Consider the following 21536-nt stretch of genomic DNA (forward strand, 5'->3'; position numbering starts at 1 on the left):
CAAAGATATATAACTTATTGTGTTAAAGTACTTTGCAGTCCGCCTACGGATTCGCCGGTGAGAAGTTGCTACTTGGTCCTTTCCACACAACGACATGGTAGGGATCAAATGTCTTTCCCCCTACAAGAACTTTTTACTACGTTGGAGTTGGGTAACGTACTGTTCTTTGTGACTAGGGAAACACAGTGATACAATACCCGTAAGCGCAGCTGATATTGCTTGACTAGGTAACAACTAAATAGTGTTTTCTGAACTAGTGCAGTGCTTTCCACGTTGTCAGATTTCTCAATAGTAAGAAAGTATCATTGCAAGATAGATAGTTGCGGTAATGGGCCAACGTTAATTATAATAACAAGTCTATTGGCATGCTGCACCGTAGGACCTTACTTGTACAGAATAGAACAATAAAGAATTGTAAAGTCATGGAGTTAAAGCATGCGGTGGTGTGTTATAATTTTCTATTTACTGCACCATATGTTTTTTCCATCAGCTGTAGCTTACTTTTCTTTATTTATATTAGGAGTGTTGCATGTTATATATTGGTTGTACATGATATAAGAGAGGGGGTGGGACACCTTTTCATTCCACGCCATTTTCTCGTCTCATTTGGTGGTAAACAAAATACATTTACTGTTTAAATCCACACCAGTGTATTTGGCTCTAATATGCCAAAGGTGTACCATCTTACCCCATGTTGCTGTATGTTATTTCTATGCACTATTTTGCGTAGACTGCATAAAGAGTTAGTCGAAATGTTAATGTGCTTGATTCAATGGTTTGGTCCTGGGTCACCGTTTAATGAACTGCCTTATTTCATTTTATAACCCACACGCACGCATTCACATCGAATCATCAATTTCTCCAGACTTCGTATGCCGCCAGACTGATTGCATGTGGCGTGCTGGGCGCTTTCCGAGTTATGCTAACGTTTGTGCACATTTCTTGCAAACAAGCCAGTTCTCGCTGTGCTGTTGTTTCGAAAAGTACAGGGTTTTGTTCCGATTAAGTATACGCCTTTGTTTAATTCTTCTTAGTTTAACAGTGTAAATCAAGAGTTTTATGCCAGGTTATCATGTATATAAATGTGACGTTTTGTATATTGTGTGGTTATTAAACAACTGATTCATTTTTATACGTTCATTTTACCTGTTATTAATTGAAGTAGATGGCCATGCTTAAGATGTGATTACTGTAGAATACTACAGACAACGATAAGCTTCTAAATCCAGAGAAAACTCGTACATACGTAACCGAACTGTGTTTTATTTTGAATCTGACTAAGTCAGAGTATAATATGCTGCATATGACTATAATATTTGCGTAACTCTGACATGGGGCATAACTCGTAAAACAGCAGTTGTTGCAATAAAGTGTTTATTAAATTTAAATTTAGCACAAACGTATAAAAGAAAGTCAAGAAACACATAGTGGGTTGGGGTAAGTTAGTTATTGTATTCTTTTTTTATCTTCCCAATTGGTAGTTAACAAAGAATATTTACGGAATAACAGAACCGTATCCCTACGACCCTAAAAGACGAGTAGCCTACACTTTGTGCTAACAAAAGAACTGTATACGATTACGTATGAGTTTGAACATATATAATAAAAATACAATGATTTTAACATTTTATGTTATAATGGGGACCCAGCTAGATTTCCAGATTCAGATTGATAAAGTTTGAAATGAACACGAGCAAGAAGTAGGTATCGAAACCTTTTCGTTGTAACTTGACCGAATTGTTTCGTAGTTTGGTATTGCTCGGTATCTGTAAAAATATTCATGTTATATATAATAAAAACGTTGGTATTACTAACTTATTCTTTGCAATCACGTTCGCAGAGAATAATGTTTATATATAGATACTAAAATATTTACCCCTACTGTTGGTAAGATGGATATCGTTTTTAATAATTTAAAGTTGTAATGATACATTTATAAAATTGTTTAAATCTTGTTACAGAATCTTGCTTTAAATGTATTAGTTTTTTATGAATTTATTGCTGTATGAAGTTACCTGACGCCTGATTGGTCGACACAGTGTCCACACGTTGCCCTGTTATATACAAAGCCCTTACAAACGTAAGCGTCCTCCGTCCATTTCATGGTAAATCGGTTTACATCACCCAATCTTATACACCTTGAAGAGTGGGTGTTATACATTTTGTTATCTATAATATATAGTAGGGTGGGGGAAGATCGGACACCTGTTTATTCTATTTTCTCTTCCAATTTGGTAGTAAGCAAAAAAAGTCAAAGAATTATGAAACTGTATATTCACAACTCGCATGCACCGTTGTGAATTGTTTCAGGATATAACACGGTCAGGATATTTGGATATTATATACTAAAGGTGTCCCATCTTTCCCCACCCTACTAAGTTGTATTTTCCTTTAACGGTTTAAAACAGCAAGTAAACTGGAATTTTAAAATACGCTAATTTGGTATATATATGAATAAATAAATGAATGTGAATTATTTATCCTCACTTGACGGGTCAACGATAGTTGTTATAACACGGGCGTTCTGTTTCACACACCTCGTGTCCGCTTACGTGTTACCACATGTGCAACTTTGTGGGGGATACACCAATTATAATGTAATTAGTTTTGGTACACTTTTGTAGGTAGCTATACGCGAGTATGAATTATTTTTTATCTAACTCTAATACTCTTTTATATTCAGTTAACGCTGAATCACGAGTATTACCTGTCCGAGGGCCGAATCTGCCGGGTAATCCCCTTCGTAGATCCAACGGCCAGCATAGCGAGAACAACAAACGACAAGGCAGTGAAGAAGTGTCTCATCTGTGAATAATGAAAGAATGATCAAGTTTCACTCCACGAATTACGTATCCACTTTCCGCCACCAAAGTACCGACTTCATAAATTCTTACCTGGAATTGTAAGTTTATTGCAGATATAGCTGTAGTAAAGTTGTCAATATTTTTCTGTTGTATCTTGAAGCTTCTCAATATTGATCATGTGTAGCGAAAAGATTCTCGGTCCTTTTATATCTGTATGAATCGGAAACGTAAGCAACCTGTTTTTTCCCGTTTTCGTTAGGAATACAAAACAGGTTGCTAGTTTCCGTCATATGTGCATTGTGTATTGTGGAACAATGTCGTTAGCTGGAAACGGAGAGTAAAATTTTTTGAATTGGTCGAAAATGAAACCCTACACCCCTAAGAGCCCCAGCTACAATACAAATGGGATTTCACCTTCTTGGATAATGTTCCACCGCAGGAAACTTTATCAGCATATGGAATTTTAAATCATTTAAGTTTTAGTTTAAAACTTCTTAAAAGACAAATGGTTTTATTTTTAGAAGTTCTTGAAGTATAAGCCGCAAGTGAAAGTAAAATAATACAGATGAAACTGAGGTCACGAATCTATTACAAGGTCCAAGTACTCATTAATGGCGACATTAAATATACTGCTATGGCGAACAACAGCGGCAAATAAAGTAAGAATGTTACTACATATAAGTAGGGTGTGGGGGGGGGGAGACATTTAGCACATAGGCCTAAATTCCAAATATCCTGATCGTGTTTTAAATAATTAACGATCAATAGGAGTCGTATAATTATTCAAATTATCTTTGTTTTCTACTAAATGTGACGAGAAAATAAAATACTAATGTGTCCCAACTTCCCCCACCCTATAGTATATTGTTTTGGGCTTGGGGAAAATCACAGAAGAATGAATGAATGAATGCAACTTACTTTATCCTCGCGTGGCCGGAAAACGACAGTCGTTATAACACGGGTGTGCACCTCGCGCCAGCTTACGAGTTACCAAGTATGTTACTTTGTGGGTGATTATTTTTTTGGATTTTTTTTCATTTTTATGTATGGCTGATAATTTGGACAACCCATTAGTGACCACTGGGTTGGAGCAATTGCCGTTAAGTGTCTTGCTCAAGGACACATACGCCCACAATGGTAGCAGCGACGAGCCTTGAACCCATTACTTCTGGGTTGGAGGCAGGCGCGCTAACCACTACGCCACGGCGCCGGCACAAGAATGTAGAAAAATGTGGGGCAAGATGGATATATACCGTTACCACACATGTCCCCATATTTCCTGAACGCATGTATACATGTCAGAGTAACTAACATATCAAATACATTATACTTACAAGAGAACTATAATCCGTAATTATTAGTTGTGTATTTCTTTTTTATAATGTAAAGGTATTGTTTATTGCTATAATTGCTAGATGCTCGTATGTTTTAACTTAGGAGAGCCACGTCGTGTATAAATACATATATCTACTGATGCATATATACACATAGAGATATAGACATTAAAACATCGCAAACAGCTTATTTCCAACGGTTTGCCCTAAGAACACGCAAAAGGAAATTACGCGCCAATCAGTAACAAGATATTTAATTGTTTCATTTCTTTCTTGTTAGATGCACAGTATTTAAGCGCAGCACGTGTATATGCATATACACTGCAAGATAGTTAACGTTCTATACTTAGATAAATACCATTACTGGCCATGCATACAAGCTATATAGCTTAACTATATGGTTGCAGGCCATATGTACTGTAGGTTTTGTCAAAGCATTAATGACATCTCTTGTGTAATCAAACAGTAACGGGATCTATAACAGGAATTTCGAACTGAAAAGCCAGGTTTCAGTACATGTAATGAGTATTTAAGCTACAATCTTATAAAATACAGTTATACAGATATATTGGGCTGGAACAACGAACATGCATTTGCGATTAAAGAGATTCTATTTAGTTTTGTTGTTCATGATATTTCTATTAAGTAACAGCGAGGGCCATCGTCGACGTCATGAAAGAATGAATAAAAAAGGTATTTAAGATTTCTATCTTATCATAAAAAGTGCAAACCTATATTCTACGTGCGTGGAGTCCTACAACCTAGCACGCCATTGAACTTACGATTTAAGCAAGAATTATCCCGTTACCCAGACACATATAAAGTGCTGCAACTTTTATGACTGGTTTTAGACACGTTTACCGCGTCAATGGTATCAGCTTCGAACCCGATATCCTTCGGCTACAATCCAAGCGCCTGACCATAGCCTCGAAAAAAATATAGTTTACTTAAGTATTTTTTCCAAATAAAAGTTAGTGGCCAACGAAACAGTGTTTAATATTATATTGTCTGCTTTAATGTTTAACTAGTTCGTTCTATTTTTAGTACCATGGCTAACGAAGACAATGTTACAAAATGATGGTTTGTTACTAAACATATCACCAATGGAAGACGACTCGGAAAAAACAAAAGATTCTGAAATATCTGATATTGAACGAATGTATTTCTAATATTTTTTAAGACAACGTGTGCATGTTATCATTGTACATGAATTTTATATTATGTTTTAACCTTTTAGTGAATTATCAATAAACATATAGTACGGTGGGGGAAGATGGGACACATTTTATCCTATTTTCTTTCCCCACTTGGTAGTAAACAAAGAACATTCAAATTATGAAACCGTATCCTCTGAATATTTTGTGCTAAAAGTGTCGTGCCCCGTCTTTCCCACCCTACTATTTACCGGAAAAAGTTTTTAAATTAACAGAATGAAATAAAAAGTAAACGTGCTTTTGCTATACTTTGTTCTTGGACATACTGCATTAAGTTGGGGTAAGATGGAGCATCTTTTCATTCTATTTCCCGAGCCATTCGGTAATAAACAAGAAATATTTATAGAACTACCGTGTTCTCACGACTCTAAAACAGCGTTATAAATTGTTTAAAATGATTAAGAAATATTGGGTAATATGTGCTAACATCATCGCATTTTACCCACAGTACTATACATGTGCACAATGAAATCGTATTTTTTATATCTACATTACTTAAAAAGTGTATCTAGTTCTAACTTTACTAAACCTTTTTGGCAAAAGTAAACGTGATAATAATTTTGAACGAGGATGAGGGTTTAAAGTTGTTACTGCCATCAACAAATGAATATATTGTCAATATACACAGTAGGGTGGGGTAAGATGGTCAAAGTTTTCATTCTCCTTTATCGTCCCTTTTATCTTTATATTTCATTCTCTTTTATTGTAGTAAACAAAGAATATTACAGAATTATACAATCGTATCTTCAAGACTCTAGAACCGTTGTTAATTATTAAAAACAGAATTTGGAGACATTGGATGTTATATGCAAACGGTATCCATCATACCCCAACCTATACTATATTACAGATAAACACAGCAACTTAAGAATAAATGTTTGTTTACATTAAAGCATTGTAATAGACCCGGCACCATTCCCGTTTTCATATACTTCATATGCATGATTTTCGCTGTTAAGACTTTCGTTATCTCCGTTCTTTTCGTCAAGTTTCTTGTGTTTTCTAAACAACATCTCATACTTATTTTAGGTTAAGAACTTATATTACCTCAAATAAAATATATTGTTCGGCACCGTGGCACAGCAGTGGTTAGCTCGCTTATAAGTTAGGTACGACATATAACGTCGATAGCTTTAATCCAGTGGTCACGCAATGGTTTTGTCAGCCATTTAAAAACATTCATTTACAAAAGTGACCGAAACTGAACAGCCGTGTTATAACGACTATCGTTGCCCTGGCATTAAATTTTATTTATTCATATTTTCGAAACTATTTATACCAATCTATATACTATAGAATAAAACTCTCAATATAACACACGAGTAACTCATTTCAGTAACAGCCAGTTTACTCACGCTTGATATGCACTGTAGGAGAGGATGGCAATTGCAGCCAACACCACAAGGCACACAAATACAATGAACGGGATCAACCAAGTTGGAAAATCTGGGATCACTTGAGGTTTAAGAGTTGGTGGAATGCCTTGGAATAACAGAGTGGTATCGGTCAACACCAGAGCTCCGTTGAATCTTGGTTGGGTTGTCCTGTATGAATATACGTGAGTAATATTGAGTAATATTGATTTAGCTGGCTGAAACATGGCCTATTATAGAGATATATAGTAGGGTGAAGGGGAGTTGGGACACCTTTCCGTTTTAATTTCTTCACTCATTTGGTAGTAAACAAATAACATTCAAACAATTGTAAAACCATTTCCTCACGACTGCCATTTACCGTTGTTAGTTGAATAATAATAGTTATTGTATGTTGGAGTAAGATGGTACATGATTTTATTTTTTTATCGTCCCATTTAGTATAGTACTATAGTAGTAAACATAGTATATGTTTACGGAATTATATAACCCCATCCTTACGAATATATAAAGGTCGTTGTTGATTATTAAAACACGATATTATGTACTAACGGTATCCATTCTACCCATACTATTTTATATAATATTTTATAAACGGCATAAGATGTCGTTATTTTTGTGTTCTTGCGTTACTTTCCCACCATACCTTACGACGTCTTCGATAAATTTCGGGTTAGCACTAACACCACTAGGTAAAGTAACTTTGACACACATAGCGAATCTGTCGGTTACATGGCTGATGTTGACATCTGCTGTGCTGAAACAAAATTTTACAATTAGTTTTTCAATTAAGATTTTCAGACCTCCTTACACAATGGAAAAATAGTCTACCGATTTTTATAAAAGAATGTACGAACGCGAGCAGATATAATGGTAATGTAACTAACTTATTATCGGTCACGGGTGATGTGTTCGTACAGCACGTGCCCGCTTACGAGTTACCATGTATAGTATTTTTCACCTGTTGTGCGGATCGCTAAATAACTCCTCGTGTGTTTTATTATATTTTAGTCAATTGGTGTCAATTAATAAAGGAATGATAGTGCTAGTTCGTGGTATTACCCCAAAAACGTCATCTATTTTGATTTTGGAAATATGTGGCAATATATGCTTAAGTGTCCCATCTTCCCCCAATGTACTATATATGTAACTTTGTGGATTATTTTTTTAAATCTCTATCTTGATGGAGCCACGCGCCAACAATGGTGTGCTATATGTTAACATATAAATAATATTCTTACTCGATGGTGTTATTGTAAGCATCCGTACATCTTGTATCCATTGGATTGAAAACACTGCAGTATTTACGGAACGAGTAAGCCATTACGCCGGTAAAGAGATATCTCTCGGCATGGTCAAACTAAAACAAAAGTGGAGTCAATACGGATAAAGTATTTGGCAATTTACGGAATTTTATATATAAAAGTATACGTTGGGTTATATAGTAGGGTGGGGGAAGATGGGACACCTTTCACACATAATAACCAAATATCCTGATCGTGTTTTAAACAATTAACAACGAACTATGGAAGCCGTGAGGTTAGAGTATTATAAAAAATCGATGATTGTTTGTTTACTACCAAATTGGAGGAGAAAATAGATTAAAAAGGTGTCCCATCTTCCCCCATCCTACTATATATGCAATAAAAGTTTCAAAGCAGATTTTGTATGAAATATATTTATTTCATATTCTCACCTCGGTTGGATCTGTGATTTTAATTGTTATTTTAACATCCGGGGATGTACATGTTAGTCCATGGCCTGTAATGTAAACCAACCAGATTAATTGGACTGACCTATATACCGTCGCTGTGGCACAGTGGTCAGTCTCCAGCCAATATATGACTCGATGCTGCTACCATTGTTGGCTTGTTTGTCACATGGGTCAAGACACTTAAGGGCAATCGCTTCAATAGTGACCTATGGGTTGTCTAAATCGTTTGTCACCAATTTAAAAATAATAATTTACTTCCCAAATATCCTCTCCAAAAATCTACATAATATGTGGTAACTCGGACGCGGGCGCGAGGTGTATGAAACAGGACAAACATAAATAAATAACAAAATCATATCTTCAAATAACTCAGTTAACGGACTTACCCATGGTGACACAAGCCACTAGAATCGCAAGCGCTACCAACAACGTATACATTATTCTTGTTTAAAACACAACTTATTACATGTCACTAAAACGATAGAATAAAGTTTGTAACTCATTCTGCAAACGCACTGACATTGCATATTTCTGTACATTACACTGACAAAAGTAACCGCATGTAAGCTGACAACGTTTCAACTATACAACCAGCTTTATGTATGCTTTACGTTGCTGTCGTGTCCACTTGCCCCTTATTTATGAAACCAAACTAACAAGCACCTGACTAATTTTCCTGGAACACTTCACTGAGTTACCACAATACTCAAAATTTTCCGTTGTCATTGCAAGTGTGACAAATATTTGTCATCCCATTTCGTTCACTCGCTCGTTTTATAAAACGCCTGGAGTTAATATTTAACTTTAGATGTTTGCTTAGTCGGCTCGGTTGACAAAGAAACATCATGAGTTTTAGCTTCGTCGTTTTATTTTCTCGTACTGCGGTGCACATATTGCAGTTCTGTGAACTGAAGCACACAGGCATGAAGAATTTACAATGTAATACTGCAGGGTAAAGTGGATACCATTATCACATAATATCCCATATTCCTAATAGTGTTTTTACCAATTACAACGCTGTCTTAGTGATGCAATGATAGGTATATACATTTGGGTATATGACGATAGAGGGGAATGATAACACTGACTATCTTACCCCAACCTACTGTATATTGATATTACAATAATGAGATGATAATTGCAACAGCGCGTTGACATGACTGCTGGCATTTACACCCCCCAACACATGTACTTCATCTCTGTAAATTCATCGAGCGCAAACTGGGAGCCTTCTCGTCCCAGCCCTGACTCTTTGACGCCACCAAACGGAGCTTCTGCTGTGTTTACAAATCCTTCATTAATCCCCACCATTCCAACCTCTAACTTCTCAGCCACCCGCCAACACTGATCCACGTCGTTACTATAGAAGTATCCTGCAATTTCATAAACTCATTTTAAAAAATAAATTTTATAAAAAGCATCGTTGTCGCTCCGAACAAGAAATTACTACAATAAAAATATTGACTAGGATGAATAAACAGTTAACACGTAATATCCCATTAACTAATAATAATTAACAAAGCTCTTTTCGTAAGATCAAAGATATATATTTCTGTAAATATCCTTTGCTCGCACAAAACACGATTATAAAAAAGACCAAATACTTGAACTATCTTACTTCAACCTGTACTGCATACCAGATATCCTAATTGACAAGCGATAATATTACGTCAAACCAATATTTTCTAATTCAGAATTACAAACCTGCCAGACCGAAACGGGTATCATTCGCCATATCTAAAACCTCTTCTTCGCTTTTAAACCTGGGTGAAAAGTAAATTTAACAGAATGAAAACCACACGTAACTACTTGACATATTCGTGCAGTTATTTGCTTCAAGAAAAGCAATCCGTTATAAAGGGATTCTGTTACTTCATAAAAACATCACAATCAAGTCGTGAAAGGTGTATGAAACCGAACACCTGTGGTATAAAGACTGTCCTTGGCCGCTACGTGAGGATAAATGAGTTACATTCATTCATTTATGCTGTTACTTCATTATCGGCGCAACCGGTCCAAATGTTTCTTCATTTAAACATTTCATTTGTTCGTTGATGTTGGTTAGAAGTGTCGGTTCGTAAAATAAGCTTGTTGGCCCTCGTTTTCCACCGTAAACAACTTTAGCGCCCAATCGAACGGCATCTTCAACATGACTTTCAACCTATAAATACAGTGTCGCTTGTTCATCAACAAAAAAATTAACGTTAGGATTTTTATGCTACAGGTAATTTTGAAGCATATAAATTGCTGAGTAAACCGTATTGAAAACTGCTGTGGAATGTCAATTGCTACTTTTACAGTTCGTTGGTTGCTTAATTAATTCCACGTTCTATTCTATGTGCTGGATGAGCTCCAGCAGCGTGACAGTTGGAACCCACTTGGGACCTGAGCGCGGCACCTGATGGTACGCCATGGGACCCGCGCCACGCCATGGGACCGAAGATTTAGGCCAGAGTTGGCCCGTTACCCCAACGATCATGGTGGTACACCTTATTTAGTGACCACTGAGTTCATATCTATACTAAACATCCTGCCCATGTCACATACGCCTATCAGTATCGTTACAGTAACTGGCATCAAACCCCGCATCTTTCGGTACGATGCAGTTCTTTAGTTTTGATACATTTTTCTATTATAACCTTTGCTTTTGAATAATGAAAGACTCCCCACCTTCTGCACCGCCTTCTCGTTGATAAGCGGTCCTATTGTCACGTTGGGGTCCATCGTGTCCCCAAGTATAAGTTCCTTCTTCATTGCAGCAACAAGTTTTGAAACAAATTCATCGTGAATTGATTCTTGAACGAAGATGCGATTGGCGCAAACGCAAGTCTGTGAACAGTAATTTTACTAGTAATGATGGAATAAATAAATGAATGCATGAATGTAATTAATTTATTTTTGCGTGGCGAGCAGCGACAGTCGTTATGACACAGAAGTTCCATTTCATACACCTCGTGCCCGCTTCCGAGTTACCAGCACGTGTGTAACTTTGTTGGTGATTATTTTTGGGATTTCCATTCATTATATTATTGTATTTCTAAGAATTTAAACAGAATAAGGGTTACTGGATTGAAGCAATTGCCGTTATTTGTCTTATACCTAAGAACACATATGCCCATGGTAACATGCATACGAGCCTTGTAATCCAAAGTGTTTGTACAAATTAAACAATTTTAAACCACCTTCTTCATAAAACTTTAGTAAAGAAAAGGTCAACCAACCTGTCCCATATAACGGAATTTACTGGCAATAACTCCTTGAACTGCTTTTTCAATATCCGCAGAGTCAAATATTATAAAGGGCGCTAAACCCCCAAGCTCCAGGGACACCTTCTTCACTGTGCTTGCTGATAGTTCAAGAAGATGCTGAAGAAGAGAAATAAGCTGTTTTGTATGCAGGGTATGTACTGTTTAAGTATCACACAAATATTACTGTAGCATTTATTCATTCATTCATAGTTAGGTTCGGGTATGATGGGTCATGCTTTTATATTCTCTTTTATTGCTCACGACTCTAAGCGGTTAATATTTAAAAAATATATATGGGATATTCTGTAACGGTGTTTATTTTATCCCACAGTAGCCTACTCTACATTCATTGCAATTTTGCACTTTATAGGAGGGAAGCGTATGTATTTTTTAGGCTACTATATTAATTGCTAAACATTACAACGTTTACATAGTCCCAACCTTTCCAGTTGCAGTAGATCCAGTAAATGAGACAGCAGCCACATCAGGATGTGTACAAATAACCTCTCCCACCTCAGGGGTGCGCTCCCGGGATGTTGGGACAATGTTCAAAACTCCAGGGGGTAGACCTGCTTCTTCCCCAAGCTGATAACAAATGAGAGTGGGTAAATACTCGCTAATTATGTTTTTTAATCAGACCATTTATTTTAAAATCCTAATTATTTTAACGTTACATGAATTGCATAAATCTCGTCGAAAACGATAAATAGCGAAGATCGTAGTATTGAAACAGCGCGAAGGGAATTAACAGCAAAACGAGAGAACATGGATATCATAAGACTACTAACACGTTTAGCAAGAACAACTTTTAAACCAAAATTACCTTAAGATCACTAATTTGCCCATATATTTGCCCCAAAAGTGATTTGTATAGTTTTACTTTAACCTTACTTTTGCAAGTGCGAGAGCAGAGAAAGGAGTTTCTTCTGAAGGCTTGAGGACGACAGTGCAGCCAGCGGCAATGGCAGAACAAGCTTTTCGAGTTATCATACTGTTCGGTGAGTTCCACTATAAATGAAGCTGTTTTACATTAAAGTTGTGGTATTGAAGTTGTGTTGCGGAGCATAGTGGTCGTTATCAGCACATGTGTTCGGTTTCACCATTTAGAATACACTTCAGTATATTATAGTTTCACACACCCCCTCGTGCCCGCTTACAAGTTACCGCATCTATGTAACTTCGTGGGTGATGTGTATTGTATTTTACATACCGGTGTAATCATTCCTGCAACACCAATCGGTTGCTTTATAGACATAAGTCTCTTGTTTGGGTGAGGGGTTGGTATGGTAGTTCCATAATTACGTTTTGCTTCTTCTGCTAACCACTCAACAAACGTAGCACCAAAGGCGACTTCGGTCAACGCTTCGGTTATCGGTTTTCCCTGCGTTTCGAACATAGAGTAAAATAAGTGAATCAATGAAAGAAACTTATTTATCCTCGTGTGACGGAACAACGGTAGTCTTTAGCAAAGATGCGCTGTTTCATACACCTCGTACCTGCTTTATACCAGTAACCACGTATGTAACTTTGAGGATGATCGTTATTTTCAATTGTGTGTCTAACAGTTTAGACAACCCATAAGTGATCACTGGATTGAATAAACAGCCGTTAAGTTTCTTGCTCAGGGACCAGCTATACGTCCACAAAGGTAGAAGTTAAACATTAACCATATTAATGAGAGTTTTACTTCAGGTCATATAATGTGTTTTCGTACATGCAGCTATTGTCGTGTTTGTTTAACTTACATTTTCCACCGTAATAAGTTCCGCCAATCTTTGACTGCTGGATAATATTAACTGATGCCATTTTAGAAGAATTTTTGCACGTTCCTATTAAAAAGTAAAACAGTTATAGGAAAATAAGAAATATATAGTAGGACGGGGGAAGACGGGACAATTTTACCACTTAATATTCAAACTTTCTGATCGTGTTTTAAACCATTAACAACGGTCCATGGAAGTCGCGAGAATATTGTTTCATAATTTATTAAATGTTCTTTGTTTTCTATCGATTCGGACGAGAAAACAAAATGAAAAGGTGTCCCGTCTTCCCCCACCCTACTATATTTATAAGTTGTTTGTCTTCCCATGGCGGGGCAACGACGGTCGTTATATATTATAGTACGGGTGTTGTAAACCTCGTGCCAATTACCAGTTACCACGTATATAACTTTGTGTCCGATTATTTTTTAAATTAAATTTTGAAACATGTAAACATGAGCACGCTTACATACCTTTGAGCAAGTTTCTTTCCATGAACCAAACGCTGTCTTGGCAACCTCTATAGCATCTTGGGCGTGCTGTTTGTTGCAATCTGCTGCATGGCCAACTATTTTACCATTGTACGGGTTCGTCACTGGAAATGTTTTGCCGACTTTCAACCATTCTCCATTTATATAAGCTTTGTCCAAATACGTTTGTTGCAATACGTCGTTTGTCGCATGCTTGTGGATAGCGGAAGTCGATATTTGGTTACCGAGTATACCAGGATGTTTTGCGAACAAAGAGTGTTCAGTAACTTTGCTGATCGTTAGTAATCGTTGGCTAGCTTTGTTTAAAACACACAAGTAGGACATTTTTGACGACACTGCTTCCTGTAGAGGTACAATATGTGCTATAATCACAATTGTTAAAAACAAAAGATATTTACCTGTTTAATGCTTTAATCTAATGCAATCAAAAACGCACAGTATTCAAATTATTATTATGCACTAGTCACGTAAGAAACCGATTAAGCACGTATAGTTTGCTTACGATATTTTACTTTATATATATTTTCACTTGGCTGTGTAAACGCCTTTGGCTTAAACAGGCCATAATTCCGACAGCACTTACAGAACCAGCCCTTCGTTTTCGTCGCTGCATTAAAACAATTATTCTTATAAGACTACTGAGCTAATCACTCGCGCATCATTGTCTAAACCAAGGCTACAGTACTAACACCACGAAGAGGTCGCATTACGAAACGACGACGCACCATTGCACCGACCACACAACCAACTAACATTATTTTGTGCAGTGCGTAAGCTTACTCTACCATCTGACGGCTTATTCCCGCGAAGTAACTGTAGTATGAAACTGTATGAAACACGAGAGACGAAACACGGAAATGTTTCAAAATGCTCGAGTGTTCACAGAAAAGCACCAATCGGTTTCGATACGTTTTCGGTGCAGGCGTACACTAATAAATATACACCACTTGACAAAACAGTTGCGAACAAAATTATTCTCTATTTGTTAGCCTAAGTGTAATTGTAGGTCACTGTGCTAGTGTTTCAACTTGCTATAGAGCATTTATTGTTTTCTGCCAAATTACCATATATGTGTATATATACTATATATTTACGTATCCAAATTCAAATAAATATAAAACCGTATTCCTACAACTCCCATAGAATGTAGTTGTTGTTTAAAACACGATCAGGATATTTGAATAATAAGTGCTAAAGGTGTCCCATCTTTCCCAACCCTACTATGTTAAAATACAGACCCTTTTAAAGTGATACACCAAAACACTGATGTTAATTTTCGTCTAAAATATAAAACATTTTATAATACTGTGGGGGAAGATGGGAAACCGTTAAGACATAGGACCTCAAATTTCATGTACTATCTTACCCCAACCTGGTATAATTACCATGCGTGTCATTAAGCTGGTTTGGCAAATTTAATTTAAATGCGAAAAATACAGTATAATGTTGTACTCTAAACTTGCTACTGCAATACACCCGTGTTACTCGACATATTTTAACCTACAAACATTTTTCACACATCTGGAAACACGAATCTTCACCATAGGGGAATACCGGTTTTAAAATAATATAAAAACAACCAACACTCAAAAACAAACGCAAAAAAATTATTTCGGTAAGACGCACATGTGGAAATAGATCAGTCGTCACATGTGTCTTTTTCAGGCAAGTTACTTATTCTAACTTATGTATCACAGCGACTTAAATGTACGTTGTGTAGTTTTGTTGTATGTATAAACTATTTATGTTAAGTTAGTAAGATTACGAAAGTGTATGGTATGTTTTACATGTTACCAATTCAACAGCATAATGCATAACTATCTGCAAAGGGTTTTCAAACTATTTAACTAAGACTTAAAAGACAACAGGATTCTTTTTGATGCCAAATTTTGTTATGATGCAGTAGACTATTGCAGTTTGTTGACTTATTGTCAATATTTTTTCTGTGTAGAATATGAAATAATAAAATTGTTGGTATTAGTGAAATCCACCGGTGGTACAAAGCAAAATAGGCTGGTGGAAACTGTGTTAGGGGGTTGGTGGTAGTACTTGTAGGGGTAAGTGGTTGGGGGTTAGTGGTTAGCAAATAAGGTGGGGGGGACTCTTCACTAGCACCAAATGGATAACCTGTTATATTTGTCAATAAGTGTCCGAGTTACTTTTAATCATTCTAGACTTCTGCTCACATGTATACATGTAATGTAGAATAGAAAACATTTAATTTGGAATATAAAAACCTGCAATAGATTTCAATTAATAAAAGAATGAATGTTTTTCAACAAAAAGTAAACTCTTGTACATTGAAAATTGCTTTATCATCAAGTCTAAGTTGGCGGGCTATCCAAACAAACAGAGCAAACAGACTGTTTGTACAATGCTCTAGTCGACCTATTTTGCCAAGTCAGCCTGACGTTAAGACATTTTTGAAACAACCTGCATTCACCTTTTTGAGTTACCGAAGCAAAAGTGAAATGGAGTCTTTTATTACTGACAAAGCTTATATTAATGGAAAGTGGGAAAGTGTGGCTGACAGTTTTGAAGTGTTGAATCCTTATAATGGGGAAGTGGTGGGAAGAGCAGCAGATTGTGACAAGGCATTGGCTGAAGCAACAGTCAAGCACGCACATGTTGCATTTCAAAGTTGGAAGAACACATGCGCTAAAGTAAGTAAACGTTACCCTTATTTTTGTAAGTAGTCCAGTATGGTTTTCCCCTGAGCAATTTTGCTAATTCAGAAAAAAACCCACAGGTCAAAATAGAAAATTGCTTAAAAAGTTATATCATTTGGGAATTCTGCGAAAAAAAAAAAATATTTCTTTTCACAAAAAGCTAAATTTTTTATTCCTAAGTGACCACTTTAGTATAAGTTTATTGTTTCTCTGTAATGTGTGTTTGCTAGTTTAACTTTAATTGCTTTGTAGGCACGATCAAGTATTCTCAAAAAATGGTTTGAATTAATCTTGAAAAATCAGAAATCTCTAGCAGAACTAATCACCAAAGAAAATGTAAGTAAGAAGAAAAATTAAATTTTATCTTTTAATAAAATTGTGTGCGCGCCCATTATGGGCTAGGCAATTAATTGCATTTTCTCTAATCCTGTGGTTTTTCATTGTTTGTTTAAATTGTCTGCCATTCATTAAAAAATAAAATAGATAAATAATCATATAAAAGTTTGTGATACATCGTAACAGGGTATGGGGTCTAAGAAGTGTAACAACATTGTTAAACACACTACACAGGGATTTAATTAATAAATAAATCCATTCATTTATTTGCACACAGGGCAAACCTATCAAGGAATCAATAGGTGAAGTAGCTTATGCAGCTTCCTTTGTTGAGTGGTTAGCAGAAGAAGCAAAACGTAATTATGGAACTACCATACCAACCCCTCACCCAAACAAGAGGCTTATGTCTATAAAGCAACCGATTGGTGTTGCAGGAATGATTACTCCGGTATTGGGATTTATTTAACAATATATATTATATCTTTGAATATGATAGAGCAGATCAAATCAATTAAAACAATGGAGTTAGGGGAATAAGCAAGAAAATGTCATCATTAAAAACATAAAAAGGAATATAAACTACTTGAGTAAAAGTGTTGTTGCTCCAACCTTTACGGTATAAAGTAACTATTTCACCCACAAAAATTTTACCCACAAATTTACACATGCGGTACCTATAAAGTGGGCACTTGGTGTATGAAACAGAACACCCCTGTTATAATGACTGTCGTTTCCCTTACCTGGTAATAAATGAGTTACATTCAGTCATGTGTTAAATGTATTAACATTCCTTCTTGTAGTGGAACTTCCCAGCTGGTATGATCACCAGGAAAGCTTGTGCAGCAATAGCAGCAGGATGCACTGTGGTTTTAAAACCAGCAGAAGATACTCCTTTTTCTGCACTGGCAATTGCTAAGGTATTATGATTTGTATATTTTCTTGTGCAGATATTATTAACTTCTAAAATGTATCTTATGGTATTTATTTGCATAACCATGTTTCGAGGTCCTTTACAGGTCGTCTTTATAAGGGTGAAAGACACTTAACAGAAAACAAGTGCAATATTTGTGGCAGCAACAGCATATAATATCATAAAATTTTTAAACTTAAGAGCTAAGTTTAAAAAAAGAATTGCAAAAAATGTAGTTAAAAAATTGTCTTCAGTATAGCATGATGATTTTTTGTTACTAAACCAAAAGTTGTTTGCAGCTTGGAGAAGAAGCAGGGTTGCCTGCTGGTGTGTTGAACATCATTCCTTCTTCACGGGAACATGCACCTGAGATAGGGAATGTTATTTGTACACACCCTGATGTGGCTGCTGTTTCTTTTACAGGATCTACTGCAACTGGGAAGGTTCAACATTAAAATAGTGCATACAGTGGTTATGATGTAGGTTAATAGGTTCTAGACCTAATGCTGCCACCATTGTGGGAGTGTGTGTCCTTGGGCAAAACTCATGAGATGTATGAAATAGAATATCTGTGTCACAACTATCACTGCCCTGCGCAAGGGAGAATAAGTTATATATGCAATGAATAAGTTTTTACTGTTTATTTTGTTAGTAATAAAACCGTAAAATATTAATTACTTCTAGATCTTGCTTGGACTTGCAGCAAGTACTGTGAAGAAAGTATCTATGGAACTTGGTGGGCTTGCACCATTCATCGTGTTTGATTCTGCTGATATGAACAAAGTTATTCCAAACGCCATCGCTTGCAAGTTTCGCTACATGGGACAGGTAGGACTGAGAATTAACATTTTGTACTCAAAAATAGCAGTCCTGCTGTCTTGGTGTTGTGGTAATGGGCTGAATATGACCTAAATTCCAGGGCCCTACGAACCTTAACCGAATAGAGTAGAATACAATCTGCAACAGGAATTAACAGTGCAAATTATTAAAATCAGTTATGCATTGAAGTAGCAATTCATTGTTGAGAATCATTTTTTTTCTCATTACCAAGACATTTCTGCATTTTACAACAGTATAATGGGCTTTGGGGCATTTTGATTTTAAATTTTGTTGGTTTAAAAACTAACAGGGAATAAAATGATTCCATAAAAACAAATACAGAGTTGCTGTGCTTTGTTTTGGTTGAAGCTGCTACCAATTTTCAGTTTAAAACCCTTGTGACTTTAAATCAATACATTTCATTGATGTATTGATCTAGCAGTCTTATTAACTCACATACTGTGTGAGGTCATTAAAGTTTAATCAGTGCAAAAAAATGCATTTTTTACTTGTATTAAAATAAGATATGAGCTTAACAGGGTTTTAAATTTGTTGATTATTTTTGGGCAAGTAAAATAGATTAAGCTGCAAACACAGCTAAATTGCAATAGTTCAATGAAAAATTTTTTTGTTGCTCTAAATTGTTCTGGCCCCGTTTTCAAACTTCCACCCTCATAAATCATTATCCTTCAGCGGTAATTATTGGTGAAAGGTGTTGGTTATAAACTTTTTTAAAAAATACAAAATGTTTTTTTTTGTTTTATAAAAGTTTTTATAAATGTTTGTATTCACAGACTTGTGTTTGCGCCAACCGTATCTTTGTTCAAGAATCCGTCCACGATGAATTTGTTTCAAAACTCGTTGCTGCAATGAAAAAGGAACTTATACTTGGAGATACCTTGGACCCGGCGAACTCATTTGGGCCTCTTATTAATGAAAAAGCATTGGAAAAGGTGGTGAATTTATAGAATTATAAAAATAAACAGAAAACTTTTATATGTCTTGTATATATACGACTGTTTATATATTGTTTTTATTGATTTGTTTGTATTAATGTGAAAGTTTTTAATAAGAGTATTAAAAAATACAATTTACACATGACTTTTTTATATGATTATTTATACAATGAGTTTATTGTTTTTTTTTGTAACTTTCGTATTAGATTTTGAATTATTTCATTTATATATATTTATAGTTACAACACGGAAGAATATGAGAATTATATGACTGTTTATATAGTGTTTTTATAAATTTGTTGTAACTTGTGTACTAGGTTTTACATTATTTAATTTATGTATACTCAAGGTTAAAAAGGAATAAATAGAAAATCTAAGGTGGATTTAAAAATACATCACTTTGTAAATCCTTTTCATTGTAGGTTGAAAGTCAGGTAAAAGATGCAATCAAGAATGGTGCGACTGTTGTTTGCGGGGGAAAGCGAGGTTCTCTTGGTGGAACATTCTATGAACCTACTTTAATCACTGGTGTGACACCAGCCATGAAGTGCTGCAATGAAGAAACTTTTGGGCCAATAGCAGCGATCATTAAGTAAGTTCTAGTTGTAGTACTGCTGCATAAGAATCAGATAACTCTGATACACTCTTGCCAGGTGTCTGATAAAAAGGTCGGAAATACACAATTTTTATACTGGATAAGCAGTTGATAGATTATATACGTTATGCCTTGTAGTGGAAGTAATAGAATCGACCTAAGTAAGATCTAGCCAAGAGTTAGCCTGTTTTGTTGACAAGGTGCTACAACCCATTGGTGACTTCGAGTTGCAACAATGTTTACCAAGTGTCTTGCCCGAGCACACATATACATATTGATATTATCATCTAGCTCGAACCTGTTATTCTTCAGTTACATAACAAGCACGCAACCACTGATTCCTGTTGACGAACAAATTTTAATGTTATTTTTGGTACAGGTTTAAAACAGAGGATGAGGTGATAGCTTTGGCAAATGATTCTCGGGTTGGCTTGGCAGGTTGGAAATTTTGTATAATTTTTACTGGCTACGTACAAATGTGAATAACTATAAAAGTTAACATCGCCATAATGTTACGTGTACCTAGGGTGCTATGTCCCAAAATTTTTCAAACATGAGTATTATCGTATTGTTACACCACAGTTCGTACCTTGAAATAGTTTTTCTATACTGTTAGGTGTTTACAGAAACAAGCATAGCCAAGGAATGTTTCATCTATATGAATAAATAAGGTTTTAAAATATAAGATAGTATAATTCATAATATACAGACAACAAAAAAGTTAGGTGTTAGTCACCGAATTAGGGTGAACAAATGTTTGACTGGGGATTGTGAATTCTTTTTTTTTAAATATTGGCTTTAAATAATTTGATTTAAATGTTCTTCAAACAATTTGCTGTTTTGAATTGCCACAGAGGCAATGTATATGGGTGCATTTGAAAACTAACTATCCAAACTGCTTTCCAGGATATTTCTTCAGCAATGACGTAGCTCAATGTTGGCGTGTGGCCGAAAAATTGGAGGTTGGAATGGTTGGGATTAACGAGGGTTTAATGAGCACAGCAGAAGCACCGTTTGGTGGCGTCAAAGAGTCAGGTCTGGGACGAGAAGGCTCCCAGTTTGCGCTCGATGAATTTACAGAGATGAAGTACATGTGTTGGGGGGTGTAAATGTCATGTTCATGCGCTTATAATGTTTGACATTAGGTGTTGTAGATTACATTGCGCTTCGATTTAATATGTTTTCTATGAATTATTCATGTAGTCTGTAAATGAACTGTCTTATTCGTCATGTCGAATAAATCATTAATTCCATGCTGCTGTAATACAACCCTTCATCATTTTTTATGTGTCTCTGTTTTTCAAGTTATATTG

The 21536-nt window shown here is 35.8% G+C and overlaps 5 protein-coding genes across 7 annotated transcripts; 2 read left to right on the forward strand and 3 right to left on the reverse strand.

Moving 5' to 3' along the window:
* Positions 1–1307: 1307 nt before the first annotated feature.
* On the reverse strand, positions 1308–3281 carry LOC149737547 (uncharacterized). Its single transcript, XM_089873806.1, has 4 exons — positions 2895–3281; positions 2708–2805; positions 2016–2138; positions 1308–1766 (listed from the first exon to the last, which is right to left on the reverse strand). The coding sequence occupies exons 2-4, from the start codon at positions 2803–2805 to the stop codon at positions 1664–1666; spliced, it is 324 nt and encodes a 107-aa protein (XP_089729932.1). The 5' UTR covers positions 2895–3281; the 3' UTR covers positions 1308–1663.
* Positions 1941–6424, forward strand: LOC149737548 (uncharacterized). 2 transcript variants are annotated; one of them, XM_089873807.1, is made up of 5 exons: positions 1941–2105; positions 2684–2902; positions 3326–3463; positions 4702–4831; positions 5183–6424. In XM_089873807.1, the coding sequence occupies exons 3-5, from the start codon at positions 3416–3418 to the stop codon at positions 5305–5307; spliced, it is 303 nt and encodes a 100-aa protein (XP_089729933.1). In that variant the 5' UTR covers positions 1941–2105; positions 2684–2902; positions 3326–3415; the 3' UTR covers positions 5308–6424. The 2 variants fall into 2 exon arrangements, with proteins under 2 accessions (XP_089729933.1, XP_089729935.1); XM_089873809.1 differs by having other exon boundaries at positions 1943–2080.
* Positions 5279–8985, reverse strand: LOC149737549 (angiotensin-converting enzyme 2-like). Its single transcript, XM_089873799.1, has 6 exons — positions 8826–8985; positions 8422–8486; positions 7967–8085; positions 7372–7482; positions 6708–6896; positions 5279–6354 (listed from the first exon to the last, which is right to left on the reverse strand). Exons 1-6 carry the CDS (start codon positions 8875–8877, stop codon positions 6240–6242), a joined length of 651 nt encoding a protein of 216 aa, XP_089729925.1. The 5' UTR covers positions 8878–8985; the 3' UTR covers positions 5279–6239.
* A 304-nt stretch (positions 8986–9289) lies between these two features.
* On the reverse strand, positions 9290–14660 carry LOC149737550 (succinate-semialdehyde dehydrogenase, mitochondrial-like). Its single transcript, XM_089873787.1, has 10 exons — positions 13921–14660; positions 13433–13516; positions 12898–13068; positions 12579–12695; positions 12129–12272; positions 11661–11804; positions 11110–11268; positions 10434–10600; positions 10144–10202; positions 9290–9812 (listed from the first exon to the last, which is right to left on the reverse strand). The coding sequence occupies exons 1-10, from the start codon at positions 14260–14262 to the stop codon at positions 9610–9612; spliced, it is 1590 nt and encodes a 529-aa protein (XP_089729913.1). The 5' UTR covers positions 14263–14660; the 3' UTR covers positions 9290–9609.
* A 1374-nt stretch (positions 14661–16034) lies between these two features.
* Positions 16035–21507, forward strand: LOC149737551 (succinate-semialdehyde dehydrogenase, mitochondrial-like). 2 transcript variants are annotated; one of them, XM_089873785.1, is made up of 10 exons: positions 16037–16601; positions 16860–16943; positions 17221–17391; positions 17744–17860; positions 18153–18296; positions 18538–18681; positions 19467–19625; positions 20051–20220; positions 20603–20661; positions 21130–21507. In XM_089873785.1, the coding sequence occupies exons 1-10, from the start codon at positions 16203–16205 to the stop codon at positions 21330–21332; spliced, it is 1650 nt and encodes a 549-aa protein (XP_089729911.1). In that variant the 5' UTR covers positions 16037–16202; the 3' UTR covers positions 21333–21507. The 2 variants fall into 2 exon arrangements, with proteins under 2 accessions (XP_089729912.1, XP_089729911.1); XM_089873786.1 differs by lacking the exon at positions 18153–18296 and having other exon boundaries at positions 16035–16601.
* Positions 21508–21536: the final 29 nt, after the last annotated feature.

Source organism: Ciona robusta, chromosome 3 (assembly GCF_009617815.1).
Source record: "Ciona robusta chromosome 3, ASM961781v2".
Lineage (NCBI taxonomy): Eukaryota > Metazoa > Chordata > Ascidiacea > Phlebobranchia > Cionidae > Ciona > Ciona robusta.